The sequence below is a fragment of the Ambystoma mexicanum genome, chromosome 3q, assembly GCF_040938575.1.
Source record: "Ambystoma mexicanum isolate Mex_15411 chromosome 3q, UKY_AmexF1_1, whole genome shotgun sequence".
NCBI lineage: Eukaryota > Metazoa > Chordata > Amphibia > Caudata > Ambystomatidae > Ambystoma > Ambystoma mexicanum.
The window spans coordinates 1,600,427-1,614,926 of NC_090926.1; the positions used below are offsets into that span (position 1 = coordinate 1,600,427).

General features: G+C 42.4%; 1 protein-coding gene across 2 annotated transcripts in view; it reads left to right on the forward strand.

Moving 5' to 3' along the window:
* LOC138582003 (SUN domain-containing protein 2-like) overlaps positions 1-14,500 on the forward strand; it is a 126,549-nt gene that overhangs the window by 30,866 nt on the left and 81,183 nt on the right. For both annotated transcript variants that reach the window (XM_069652895.1, XM_069652896.1), the window contains exons 6-8: positions 464-540; positions 4,863-4,922; positions 6,463-6,556. In XM_069652895.1, the coding sequence (XP_069508996.1) occupies positions 464-540; positions 4,863-4,922; positions 6,463-6,556 (231 nt within the window). The remainder of the gene's footprint in view (positions 1-463; positions 541-4,862; positions 4,923-6,462; positions 6,557-14,500) is intronic.

Genomic DNA, 14,500 nt, shown 5'->3' on the forward strand with positions numbered 1-14,500 from the left:
CTGAGAGCCACAGATCCACAGAGCCACAGATCTTCTTCTTGGGCAGTGGGGACTCTCTGTGGTGGGTTGGTAGAGATAACCACTCAAAGGTCTCTGGGTCACAAATGTCCGCTTCCTTTTGTGGGTGGCCTCTCTGGGGCAGAATGGTCAAATGCCATTTGGGGATCTCGGGATAGATAATCTCCTGTTCGATCAGTGGAGGACCCTTCGCTGCAGATAGGCAGAGAGAGTCGCTCTGATGTTCCGGGGACACAGACATCTTACTGGGTCTTGGCGGCCGCTCCTTGATTGATTGCAGATCCTATGCTTATGGACTATAATCTGGAGGTAGAATCTGCCTGCCACATTTGGTGCAAATGGTACCCAGGTAATGCTCATAATGATGAATGTTAGGTCTTCTTTGATAGTTAGGCAGAAATATTACTCAAAAGTGTTCATCTGATTCTCTTCTCTTTGACTTCAGCGTTGATGTACATGATTGTAGCGGGAGCTCACAGTTCGGCCAAGGAGCAGGAGCGCATGACAATTCTGTTGCTGCAGGTAAATGATACTCTTGACACAAAGAATACACCATGTGCTTTATTTTGCATGTGTCCCCTAGCACTGCAGGCGGTGTTCCCCTTTGAGCTTCTGTGCATCAACACCTCATTTTATGCCCGCCCAGACATCACCCATCATCAGACGCTGTCTACAGGATCGGTGTGGAAAGGGTCACGCCACTGCACCTTTCCTGGGTCTTTCTGCAGCTCACCCACTGAGGCCCCTACTTAAGGACTGCAAGGGGAATGCAAGAACACGCAACACAGGACATTTAGGAGAGACTGGAATTGCAAAAAGTGGTTCTACCATAGAGTGCGCTAGTTCTCGAATCCGGATCTATGTGATTATTGCGACCCCCATAATGACGACTTTTTTTTAACTCCCTTCACACCGCATACATTATGAGGGCGTCATTTTGGGCCATTACCCTCAAATCCTATTTGTAATGTAAGAAGTGGGAGACAGCAATTGGTGGGTCTCTTAAAGCTGAAGCTATTAAGCAAAGAGCATTTGTATGTGACATATGAATGAAAATCAACGGCAGATTACAAAATGGAATCCACGTGACTGCCTCCAAAAGGACCCTGAGATAAATAAGAATAAAAAGCAATATTGCACACATTATTTTACAGCTTTACTATCACCATCGTGAGTCATCGCATCCACTCATGTTTCCTTCTAAGGTGCTGAGACCTGATAATTCATTTTACACTGAGCACATTTTAGGAGAAATGGCTGGTTTGCCCGTCAAACCCACATTTATGTTGTCAAACCTTTTTTCTTGCATGTACCGAGAAATACATCGTGGCGCAGCACCGCACAGGATTCTACGTACTACTATAAAGCATATTTCACAAAATGTAACGACTAACTCTTGAGTGTTAACAAAATACATTTATTTAATAGATCATTTAAGTTTACCTGCATTTAGAACAAGTAAACATACAAATAAACAAACGAGGCGTGTACACCAAGGTTCACATATAACTTACATGACATCATTTCCTTAATTTTATACTCGTACATAGATATAATCATAAACACATAACTCATAGCAATGTTACCTCTCTAACCATTGCACATACATGCAATCTACACAACAACACTCTCTGTGCGCCAACAATGAACATGTAAACACAACCAATATTTTGTAAACGTTTACATTACTTGTACAATACTAAGCATTTCACAATGTGTCTAATAATTGTGCCAGATATGATAAATGCTTTACAATAAATATACATTGAGCCAATTATCATGAAACAATTTAGGTACATCAATGCAATATGCCTATGCCTATGCCGAGACTTAGGGCTCGCACTACATCTCTGCCACCTCTATTGAGCTTCTTCTAACTTAAACGGCTGATTTCCACACATGTAAAACCTCTTGATAACAAACAAACAAAGGAAAGAACACATGAAAATAAAAACAAGTAAAACATATATCAGTGCCGCTTTCACAACAAACACGGCCTCTTTTAAACATCTATGTCATGTCATCTTTAACAAACTTACATGTGAACAAGTGCGTGGCAGGAGTGATTTCAGATAGCCCTTAAAATTTGTATTTCTCTCGCCTAATCTGTGATGTACAAAATTTAGTTTTATGATATTATGTTCCAATTATCAAGTGAGAGCCAGCATTCCTGCTTATAGAATATATAATAATTCAATAACGATCATGATACTCAACACTCTAACTGTTATCAACTTAATGAGATTCCAAAAGAAAAGGCTAACCGACAGTTACCTATGTTTTTCTTAATTGTTGTTACTATTGTTGTTACTAACTTCTTCAAATATTCAGATCTGCACACTCCTTTCTAAAAATAAATCCAATTTACAATCATAACTTTAATAAAAACTGGCAAACCATAATTTATGTAATATATTCAAGGCATTTCTTCCTCTTGCCTGGTGCAGTCAAGATCAGTGCCCTGATAAGCATATGTAACCGCCGTTCTGAATTTCCAGGTGCCATGTTGAACACAATTTATATACCTAACCTTATGGGCATAGAAAGAAGATTCATGTCCTCTAATCTTAATATGGCCGTACCTACTCAAACAAAATGAACCCAAACATGGGACTTCTATCTATACGAGCACCATTTTGAACACAAAACCTCTTCATGACATCACAGGCATACAAAGAGGATTCTTATCTCCACCAAGAAACATCTGATTCCAGATAGCCACTATCTTTGCCGTAACAAACCAAAATTAAATTTTTCTGAAAACAGAACCACACATCTCATAAGTATGAAATTATCTCAGCATCAATACATTTTAATTAGAAATACAGCTACAAATAAGATTGAGTATATGTGTTTATCTGAATTCAATTGGTTATTGAATATACATTGTGAAAACTAGATAATTTGTAGGAACCCGAGATACTCTTTGCACATATATATCACAAATAGAAACCCTTCCTTTCAACATGTTTATTTCTCTAATATCAATTGTGAGAAATTCATCAAGAATACAAATTGCCAAAATCACTCAGGCATGTATGACAAACCACATGTTGTAGCGTAAAACTTTTCTGTGATCTGCTTTCTTCAATATCTATAGAAATAAATAATATTGACATTAAACCATGGTGCAAACTTTGCACTCGCCACTAGCCACTGGCTAGTGATATTTGACTCTTTGCTAGTAAGAAATTATATGCTTTGTACATGTGCGGTGGCAAGCGACTTTTTTTACGATTGGCTAGTAGCATGCAACTTGAATTGTTGCCCCTTGATTAAATCCAATGACACCCATGGTTACAACTCTAACACGATTAATGAGAAAAGTGAAGTCATGGAGACTAACAATTTATTCACAATTCCCAATCTATCCAAAATCGTATGTCGGCCACGTCTATGTATAGCGCTCCACTGAAATCCATAACTGCATGCTCAACATCCTATAGTGATGCACTGTGAACAAGTTTAGGAATACGGGAGGTTGATATATCACTGCCTTCCCGTGACCAATCTCTATTTTCCTTGATAAAAGTGCCACAAACGGCTTAACAACATCATACCGTCATGAATCAACACAGACATATCAGGTGTTCTGGACATTTAAAGCACTGGTCCATGTACAAATGTTATGCACAGCCTGACTATCCGTGACTCTGTGCCATTAGAATAGATTATTTATTTCTTACAATGAATGTATACAATCTAAGAAATCTTATAACATTCAAATCTCCAGCCTTCTGCATATAACGGTTTGCGTAATGTCTAGCCAGGGACCCGCCTGACTCTTGCCCTATACTTCATTACAACACTGGTGTTTCTGTATGCCAGGACACATCACATTCTTCTGAGGAGCTTCATCTTTAAAGAAACCAAGAGAAGTTCTAGTAACTCCCCATATCTTCTTTAAACCCAGCAAGTCGCCTGCTACTAAATTCTTACCACAAGATTTATTTTGGTAGATTACAATTAAGGGACATGCCACTGTAACATAACGCAGAAGTCGCTGCTGAACGGTCTGTGGAGCCCCAGCGGAACAAATATATTTCCCTAGTTCTCTATTGTGTTTATTGCAGGAGAGCTCCAGTTATTGTCCTGACATATGTAATAGAAGCATATGGCCAAGCGGGAAGAGAAAGCATTGAATCGTTCGGCTTCAATGCATGCATCAAAAGCAAGGAAAATGTTATTGTTAAAGATTCGAAAGAGATATAGGCAATAAACACAATAGACAGACTGCAGAAATATTCCCTTTCTGCTGGGTCTCCAAGGGCAGCTCAGCAGCATCTTTCTCCTCGTGTTACTGTGGCAGGCCTCTGAAATACAGTCCACAACCATACTTTTCCTTTCCCAGGTATTCATCATTAACGTGATTGTACCGAGTCGCTGCTCCTACCACGCCAGGCTTAGGATTTAACATTTGACACAAGTTCAGTGACTTCTTGTCTAACTTGGGGGTTCCAATTGAACCATTGATTACAATTTAAGGTACTCAATGAAATCAAAGCTATTCAAATGAGTATTAAATACAGAATGGAAGACACTCTTCCTACCGAATAAACCAACACCTTTGGGAATGTATAAATATAGGTATTAAAATGATCGAATTTATCTGAGTGGTGAAGAAGAATATTAGTGTGTTTTCATTGCGTGTCCCTGAGTGCAACGGGGTACATTAAAAAATGAATTCCTTGCTTGTGCTGCCTAGCGAATCAAGCTACATTGTACTGATGAGGTCCAGCATGGGACAAATATGTCACACAAGAGTGATGTTGAAGTTGTGATGTAGATCTCTAGATTCTTGTGCTCATTATATGGGTAAGAACTGTGTTTTGATCTCTTGGCAGAGGGAATGCAAAAAGTGGAGCCTGGAGCAAGACTTGCAGAGGAGGGTTCAGGAGAGCACGGTGAGCACTAGTGAAATGTCTAACGGGAGTTGGCGTTCGGGGCAGGGCAACTAGGGAATCCCCGCTAGCATATCCAGGGCTGCAGCACTAGTGAAATGTCTAATGGGAGTTGACGGTTGGGCAGGGCAACTAGGGAATCCTCCATAGCATATCCAGGGCTGCATCTGTTTATGCTCTTAGAGAAGGTTCTGTGACGCAGCACATTTTAGACCATGAATGAGATCCTTTGTCAGAGTCAGACTGTAGGGTTATTTGAAGAACAATATCTCACTACAGGCTATAACCTGCTGATGTGGTCAAGGAGGAGGAGAATGGCTCCCATGCTAGAGTAATGGAAAGAGGTTCTGCAGCATTAGGGCCCTTTGCTTGAAGGATCCATTTGCAGGCTTGAAGGTCACAGTTCATGCATGTATAACCCAGATTGTAGTTCCATGGAAATGTTATTTTACAGTGGGTTCCTTTTGACTATGGATGGCAACTCAACCCGCTGTCTAGCTCACAGAAAACATCTGTGTAAGCAGGAGGGATTAGGCGTCTGATTCTCTGATTTGAATGGAAGCAGCGGTGAGCTCAGTCATCTGACTCTGTTGGTAAACAGCAGCTCACATCCCCAATAAGGTGTAGGAACAGTGTAACCTGCAAAATGGATTGCAGTATTTTTGTTTTGTTTTTTTCTTGTATGGTGACAACCAAGCTTGACATCAACAGTGTGCTGTACAGTAAAATATACGGAGGGATTGAATTCCATGAAATGTGCAAGGAAGGTGAAGGTGGATTGGTTGTGAAGCCTTGATAAGCTATGGAGGATAAGACTTTCCCTGATTAGGCAGGTTTCACACTCTTCTCACAATTGCATTGGCGAGATCTAGGGATGAACCTTGGAACCACATTGTTAGTAGCATTGGAATCAGGAAAAACAATCCATAGAAAAGTGATGGAAAATTGAAATCTGAAATTAACGCCCGGAGGAGAGATGTGACAGATATGGATTCTGGATATGGTCTTTACGAGGACAGTGGTGGGAGAAGCAAGATCTATACATTCACCACAAGAGGGTTTTGGGGACATACTGAGGTGTGGTCATTAATCCCAGCTGGAGAGTGGTGTCCTGAGTGGCATGTGGAATCTGCCCCTTGGGGAGAGAGGTTGCAGTGATGGTATCTGGAAATCTGACCTAACACGACGAGGGGTGGGATCTGGATATTAGCTTGTCGGGAGACTGGTGACAGAGACGGGATCTGGAAATGGACTGGCGGAGAATAATTGTAGAAGAGGAATCTGGGAATGTATCCTTTGAGGAGACAGTTGGCAGCAGTAGGATAAGGAAACTGAGTTCAGAGGGAAAGTGGTGGCAGAAATGGGATTTTGAAGTTTTACTTGTCAGGGGAGTCATAGCAACTGTGAAATGTGCAACACAGCCCTGCAGAATAATCAGAAGAATAGCAATGCAATTTGGGAATTTGCCCTGAATCTGTAGAGACAGTAGAAACAGGGAACATACATACATTCCTATTCATGAAAATCTTTCCACTTGTTCTAGAACTTTCCTGCATCAATCTTGACCATGATGCTGACCTCACAAGGAGAACGCAATGATGAGCAGGCCTCTGAGGACCACGCTCTATACAAAGCTGGTATGGAACATTGTAATTGCACCACAGTAACAGAAAGAGTTAATGTTCATGGGCGGGTGGCTTGCAAGCACGTTTTTGAGGGGGGAATAAAAACACCCACAACTCCCCCACCCTGTCTGAGACTGGGTGATCGGCTCCCCACTGTTTCCTCACCTGGTTGTTTGACGATTACTTGCGGTAAAACGAAATGCCCTCCCTCTCCTCTGTTGAAAGCCCGATGCTCCCTGTGTCTCTGCTTCCTTCACTGTGTTCTTCCTCCTATTATTGTGGCTCTAAGTTCAATCCTCCCTGTTTTTTTTCACTGAGTTTTTTGCCGAAATTCTTTTGCCGAAAAAACGCATCGAATTTATTTTAATTTTATTTGGGGTTTTTTCTCACCAACCCCCCTTCCCTTTTATTTATTCTCTATCCTCCCACCACCCCTACTCAGCAAAAAACAGAGTGAAAAGAAACGTGCGATGAATGAACTTTGTACCATTATTGTAAAGTGCTCCCAGAGATAGTTTCAGGCTCAATAAATACCCCTGATAATAATAATAATAGTAATAATATTAAATAATACTTTGAAGGGGTTACATGGAGCAAATCACTAGAGCTGAGTTTTGAAAAGAGAATGAATGTAGAAGTACGATATTTTAAGTGTTTATCTTAGGACAAGATATTGAGGGTGGATGTTTTTATGAGTTATATGTGGTTTCACTGAACGCCATTTCAGAGTACTCTGTTCCTTGGTCTCGGTTTCCCCGTTCCCCGTTTGTTCGGCTTCACTGTGCACTCGCTAGTTTGGCCTGCACTACCCCGGTTTCTGTCTTCACAATGAAGATGTCCCCATCCTGTCCACTCTGCCACTACTTTCCCCAGCCCCTTTCCACATGCTGCTATTCTCTGCCCCGGAAGGAACTCCTGCCGCCTGCATTCCCACCTCTGTTGCTTCCCCCTCCCCCTGAGCCCGTGCTGGCTGCTTCTCTTGCTATGTCTGCCATCTTCCTGTCTATCTGACTGTCCCTAAAGCTTCCGGAAGCAGTCGTGCGCTGAGTGACCTGACTACAACAACAATCTAACAGTGGTTGGTGAATTCAGCACGCGATGGGCCACAACATAATGATGGTCAGCAAATCCATGCAATACCATTTTTATGGTGGATGTTTTAAGGAAAGGATTTTAGGGAGAGTTTGATACCGATATTTAGGACATTTTGGAGGCAGCTCTTGTGAGGGTTTGATGGTGGAAGTTATTAAAGGTAGTGTTTTTTAGGGCGGCCATATGGTTCAATGTTTTTAACTTCAACTCCCATTCTGCCTCAGTACTGGCTATGCGTGCTAGCAGGGGAGTAGGGAGAGGGGGGCCAGCCACCTGCTACTTTTCCCCCAAATGCAGTGTGCGCAATTCCATACGGTATCATTGTCACACGGCGAATCAACCTTTTTGGTAACATTAGTGGCAGATGGCATTTTAACATATGCAGATGGCACACAAACAAAAAACGGCAGGACCATTACAGATGCAGGAACCTTGTCTATTAGAGCTCTGTGGAGGAAAATATATGCCAACCTCCTAATTTGCATATGGATTGCACCAGCAGAAGTGACTTCACAGAAAAGGACATTGCAAGGAGCATCAGCAGTCTTTGATACTTGGAGGCACCATGGACGTGACTTTAGAATAAGTTGCCATAAGTAAGCCAAGTTCCAAATAGCTGTGTGGTGCACAAAATCTAAATTGCACTATTATTATATATGGAGCAACTCTATAGTCGTTAGACATTTTTCATGATAGCCTGCGATATTAACATAAGCTATGAAGTGAATCACTTACAAAGCAGCAGAAAAGACTGGCGGTAACCCTTAAATACGTTGGTAGCGCTATTACCGCCGCATTTAAGGGCCTGCCAGATCATGGGCTTGGTGGATTCCCCCCCCCCCCCCGCTCTGAGCTGAGCCGGGGACAAATTCGCCGCGATTTAGCTGTGAACATTTCCCATTGGGCCCAATGGGGAATGGGAACCAACCGTTCCGCCAAACCCGTGATCCGGCGCTAATAGCGCCGGAGTGTTTGGCAGTAGAGCTAGTAGCCCTAGCGGTAATACAGCCGGGTTTACCGCCCAACTCGTGATTAGGCCCACAGTTTGATTTCATGATTTTCCCAGGATCACACGCTTTGCTTAAATGGTGAAGCCAGGATGTGGAAATGTATGCAACTGAACGCATCTTCCCAGGTTTAGTTGATATAGATATTTATTGAGATTATGCTTTGCATTTACTTTGCTTAAATAATACTTTATTTATTGCAATGCCTTAGGGGCAAACCACATTTCATAACAAACTAGCCTTTTTATGATAAACTAACTTTACACTATATACACTGTTATGGATATATGTTGAGCTATAAGAGTATGGCTTTAGTTGTATTCTCTCCATCCTGCATGCAATGTCACAATAGCATTAATGTGAGCCTAACGAATCCCCCTTGGGTTTTAAAGCCACAATCATTATCACATAAGGCGTGAAGCGTTATAATGCTGCATGCTTTATGAACTAATGGATGTGGCTTTAAAACCCAAGGGGGATTTGTTAGGCTCACATTAATGCTAACAGTGTAAAAGCAAGAGGAAATATCGAGGCAGAGTACCACCAAAAAGAAATACACCAAACACAGGCTTATAAAGATTCACAGATCTTTATTACAACTGCGCAGTTTACATAGAACAAAACAGATAGCTATCTGGCCCTCAGTACATCACATTGAATACCAGCCCTTCAGTGTGAGAAGTGAGAGGTACTGGTCATCTAGACATTCGCGCATTTTATACATTTTCGGTAATAATGTCCAGCCCCTATGCAAGTTAATAATCCATGGTCTAGAGTTTGTGCCGAGTTCACTTATGGCTTGTACGACAATATGCACATGGATCATCTTTGGTTTACACACAAACAAGTTACAATGGCAACAGTGTATTCTCAGACTTAGCAGTAAGCCTTTGCACATTTCCCTCACAATGCAGTTCAGCCAGTGTCCACGTTCGATATTTGCTTAACATTGTGTTGCTGTTTGTCCGCGGATTAGGCTTATTGGTGCAGACAATCCTTAGACCACAAGTCAGGCATGGGACAAGGTCTCTTTACTCAGCCTAAACATTCGACCAACAGACAGTCTAACCATTAACTATGGTGCAAGGTTCAGGAGAGCTCGGTTACATGTTGGAAACACAGTCCACCACTTTAGAACACAGAGTTGCATTTGAACAGAAATCAAAATGGCCGATGATCCCAAAATGGCGGCAAAGTCGATCCAAAATCGGAACATTTTAAGCGCGGTTTTCTTCGTAGAGCGACTGGGCTTAGGCCAATATATACGAGAAGGAGGCACAATATGATTTCCCGTTTAACATAATGTATGCAACCTTCTCGCTTCTGATCACCACCATACACATTTCTTAAGGGGCAAAAGCTAATAGTCCCCCCTTCCTCCCATCAGTGTCTATTGGTTACCATTGTGATGCTCTGTTTGCACAGAGCAACGTGACCCAACCTGAGGAGAGCCGCTCTAATGCCCTGGGCTCTGCTGGACATTGTCCTGGCAGAGGGACACGACTCACGTTCGGCATCATCGTTGACAATGAAGGGCCTAAACGTGAAAGGTGTCCTGCTGCCAGGCCAATGAGGGTTCTGAGCAGGAACATGGCTCAGCACCCTAATTGTCCTGCCAGCGGGACACCCCTCACGTTTGGCCCCACTCCCAAATGTCCTGATCTGGCTAGTGAAAGAGCCACAGGGGCTGAGGATGGAGCTTCCCCCATTTCCCCTGCTCAATTTGCCACTACTTCCTAGGGCTAATGAGAGTTGTAGTCCAAACCATTTGGGAATTCAAATTATGCAGTGCCGTGACTTGAGGAGAATATCTGAAAGGTTCATGTTTTTTAACAAGTATTATTTTATCTGGATGGTTCAAAATGTGAGAATTTTATAGTGAATGTTTTGCGGGGTGACATACGTGGGGAACTTTAGCTTTTAACAGGAGGGAATCTAAGGGGTGGGTTTTATGATGGAGGTTTTATGATGTTGGCTTTTAACGAGAAGGTGCTTGTGGTAACGCATATTAAGTAAGGGTTTAAGATGAGTGAATTTTCATGTATCTGTTTAGGGTATCTTGCCATATTGCCCGAGGTCTTCCAAAGTACTGACAGCAATGGGTAGGAAAATAGAAGAAACCCCAAAACGTGAACAGAGTAAAATCCAGAATGCTCAGCTAGCAAGATACCCAGTTCGGCTATACTTCCTCCTTCTTAGGGAGACCCAAACACATCCAAACTGGTATGTGGACATGCTTGAGCCAATTCCTCTTGGTAGAATAGCATTACATTATGCTTTAGATAATCTGTGCCATCACAAAAGGGGGGCACCCCCATGAAAGTCAGTCTCAATCTAGTCCAAGCTAGTACCCCAAAACATGTTTCCACCTTGTTGGGCCTAATCAAAAAAGTCTTGGCGGTCACTAAACTTAGTCATTTGAAGGCTGCAAATACCCTTTCCTAAGATGCTTGTTTGTTGGAAAGGGTGTCTTTTTACTTCTCTTTTCTTTCTGACTATATTAGTTTTATTTATGTGGAATTTATTATGTAGAGAGCAGGGCCAATAGAGAAAACCTGTTTAAACATTGAAAGTGTGCGAGCTCTTGATTGAGGGGTTGGGAATTTAATATGCACATGTTGAGGGAACTAGATAAGACTTTGAGATAAGAGTATGTTGCTCCGTAGTATGAGAAGTTGGGTATCACATTAATGTTTCGGGAGTAAAAATGTACTTCTCATTCCTGATTGGCATATTTTAATTAAAATAAAAACATGTTTCAACTTGTATAAAACAGGCATTTTTTGTAATACAAAGATGTATGTACTATCAAGTTCCTCAAATAAAAAATAAAAACATGTTATTGTTATGATGCAGAGGTCCTGCACGACATGCTGGTCATAGTACTTTACCAGAGCAGTGCATGTGTCGGGAAGAATCGGACGCATACATGGCTGTTACTTCCTTTATTTTTTTGTTTGGAACATTGGCCCAATTTTAGCGAGTCAAATAAGAATACATGAATAGGAATGGATCTATTTGATTATTGCGACCACTATTATTACGACGGCCAAAAATGCCACCTTTGAAAAAAATCTATTTTAAACCCCCCTTACACCACATACATATGCGGGGGAGACCCCTGCAGCCTGCCATATTACCATTATCTTACATACCCCCCACACATATATATATGGTGTAAGGGGGAGTCTTAAAAAAAAGTCGGCATTTTCGGCCGTCGTAATTGTCAGGGCGACATTTTGAGCCATTACCATAGGAATTAAACCTGAACATCCAGTTACCTTGCATTAGGTTTTGTAAGCATTTTCTGGGGCAGGAATAACTTTTCCTTACACCCAAAATTAGCTGTAGGGGATCGCTCCCTGCAGCCAGTCTCTTGTTGTGCTACAGGGCTGGTTCGAAAAAAAATTCAGGTCTACATTTGGGTCTCAGCCTAGCCCTGGAGGTGGACTGCAAATGGGACTGTAATGAGGAATAGTTGACTGGGAGTAATAAAAGTTACTGGTAAGTAATCAGGGCATTGTCATTTTCACCCCCGATTCTTTATCACAGTAGTTCCTATGTGCGGATTTAGCAAGCTGCATCCTAATTTGATGCATACAAAAGTCATGCTTAGACCACCTATAATCTGGTCAATTACCTAGAGGTCTTTCAGTTCAGTAGAAAAAAACAATGCAACAGAAAAGAAAAAACGAGCACTCGATACTGAGGACAAATGGCCACGCGCCCTCCTCAGTTCACTAAGATGCTGAGTGGGCCACTGCTGTTCCAAAAAACCAGTAGTGCACTGTGGAATTCCCTGAGTGGGCCCAGGTAGCCGTCCATCACATGTCCATAATGGAAATTGCCCTCCACTGAGCCTTGGAGGCTGAACTCTCCTCGGCTGAGTGACTTTGTAACTGTTAGTGCAAGGGATCTAGTGACCGACTGCACTTATGTGTAGGATCAGGTAAGCCCCTCTGGGCCCGTCCGGGACCGGAATGGGCCGTGGGCCTTTATGGCCTGTCAGAGTGATCCAGAGGAATGTCCACAGGAGCTGAGGCCTGACTGAAGGGATTATCGAAATAATGCTAATAGTGTTATTCTCAGGCAGAATTACTGGCTCTGACTCCACAGTCTACTTGCCTGCTGAGCAATATGATAGAACATTCATATGTGTCGGCCTCTACTATACATAAGAGATATGAGTCTTTTGACATGGGGAGACTAATAGGTTTTTCTTTGTCAGGATTTTTGATGAATGCCTACTCTGCAGTGGCGCATCGTGAAGAGATCTGTTCCCTGCTGACTGATCATCAACATGATATTTTAGGGCTGACTGAAACCAGGTTTGCAGACTCATCGAACCCTGATATTGTACAGCTTTTATCATCTACCTTTGTGATGACAGAGCTCGACTGGCCTAATTCTGCTTTGGGTTGCGGTCTTGACATTTAACATCTTTGGAGTGATCTACTATTCCTCTAAATCATGCTTTGTCATGCACATTGCTCTGTTGGTATGCCTGCAACCTTCAAGTAATGTGTCATTGCATCTACTGCTTGTGTATAGGCCACCGTTATATCTTACAAATAATTTTATTAATAGTTTTTCTCAATGTGTAGTTGATTTGGCGGTATTACACACTAATTTAATTCTGTTATGTGATTTTAATATTTGGCGTAATGATGCGACTGATGCTCATGCGGCTAATTTTATTGCCAGACTGTCTGATTGTCACCTTTATGTGTGCAATCATCTCCCGACTCATGATGGAGGCAGCACATTTAATCTTATTTTTTCAGGCAATGTACTTACAGCTACGTTTACCTCATTGCCAGTTACCTGCTCGGCCACTCTCTTCTTCCCTTTCTTGTTTTTCTCCCAGCTGGAAATGAGATTTATTGGAGAGTCGCTATTTGCCGGTGTCACTGGGGAAAGGTCCCACGCAAATTGTTTCTAAGGAAAATCAGGTAGATCCCTGCACAGCCCTAATAAAAGCTTAGACTCTTACGGCCGACTACTTGTAATGGCTACCCCACTTTGAAGAAGCCTCAATTTGATCCTGTCGCCTGCCAATTATCAGCCCATTTCTCTTTTACCAGTAATCATGAAACTTATGGAAATTATTGCCACCCCCCAACTTTCCAGGTGTCTCCAAGAGAAGGGTTTGCTGCATCCTTACCAATCTGGTTTTAGGCCATAATTGGAGACAGAATCCATAATGATATCGGTTCTAGATGATCTGGTGTTGCTTCAGGGTTGCAGGGAGGTCCGAGTGTTGATTCTCCTGGACCTCTCTGCAGCGCTCCATACAATTGATCATGCGATTCTTCTGCGTCGTGTGGAGCAAGGGGGATGTCAGGCTCTGTCTTGTCATGGTTTTTTCCCTTTTTGACAGATATCATGCAGACAGTCTCTCTGTTTCCTTTTCAAGTAGTCTCAACTCCTATTTCATGTGGTGTGCTAAAGGGATCGGCTTTATCCACTGTGCTTTTTAATTTTTACTTACGACCATTGGCTGATCTCATTTCTTCCTTCGGCATATGTTTCTATACGTATGCAGATGATGCGCAACTCATTTTTAGGCTGTATTCCCCTGTATCTGACCCTCCTTTCAAATTAAAAGCTTGTTTGTCTGAGATTGGCAGCTGGATGTCAAGCAGGGGTGTTGCTAGGTCTGGAAAAGATCCGGGACTACGCTAATGTCAGGACTGTCGGGACTCAGGGCTAGCTAACCTTTTTAGTTGGAGCCCCTGAGCTTCTATCCGGGGCTATAACCAAAAGACCCGGGGCTCTAGCACCTAAACCCATCCCCCCCCCAGAACAACGCCTCTGAAGTCAAGCAATTCATTAAGACTCAATGTTGAGAAAACAG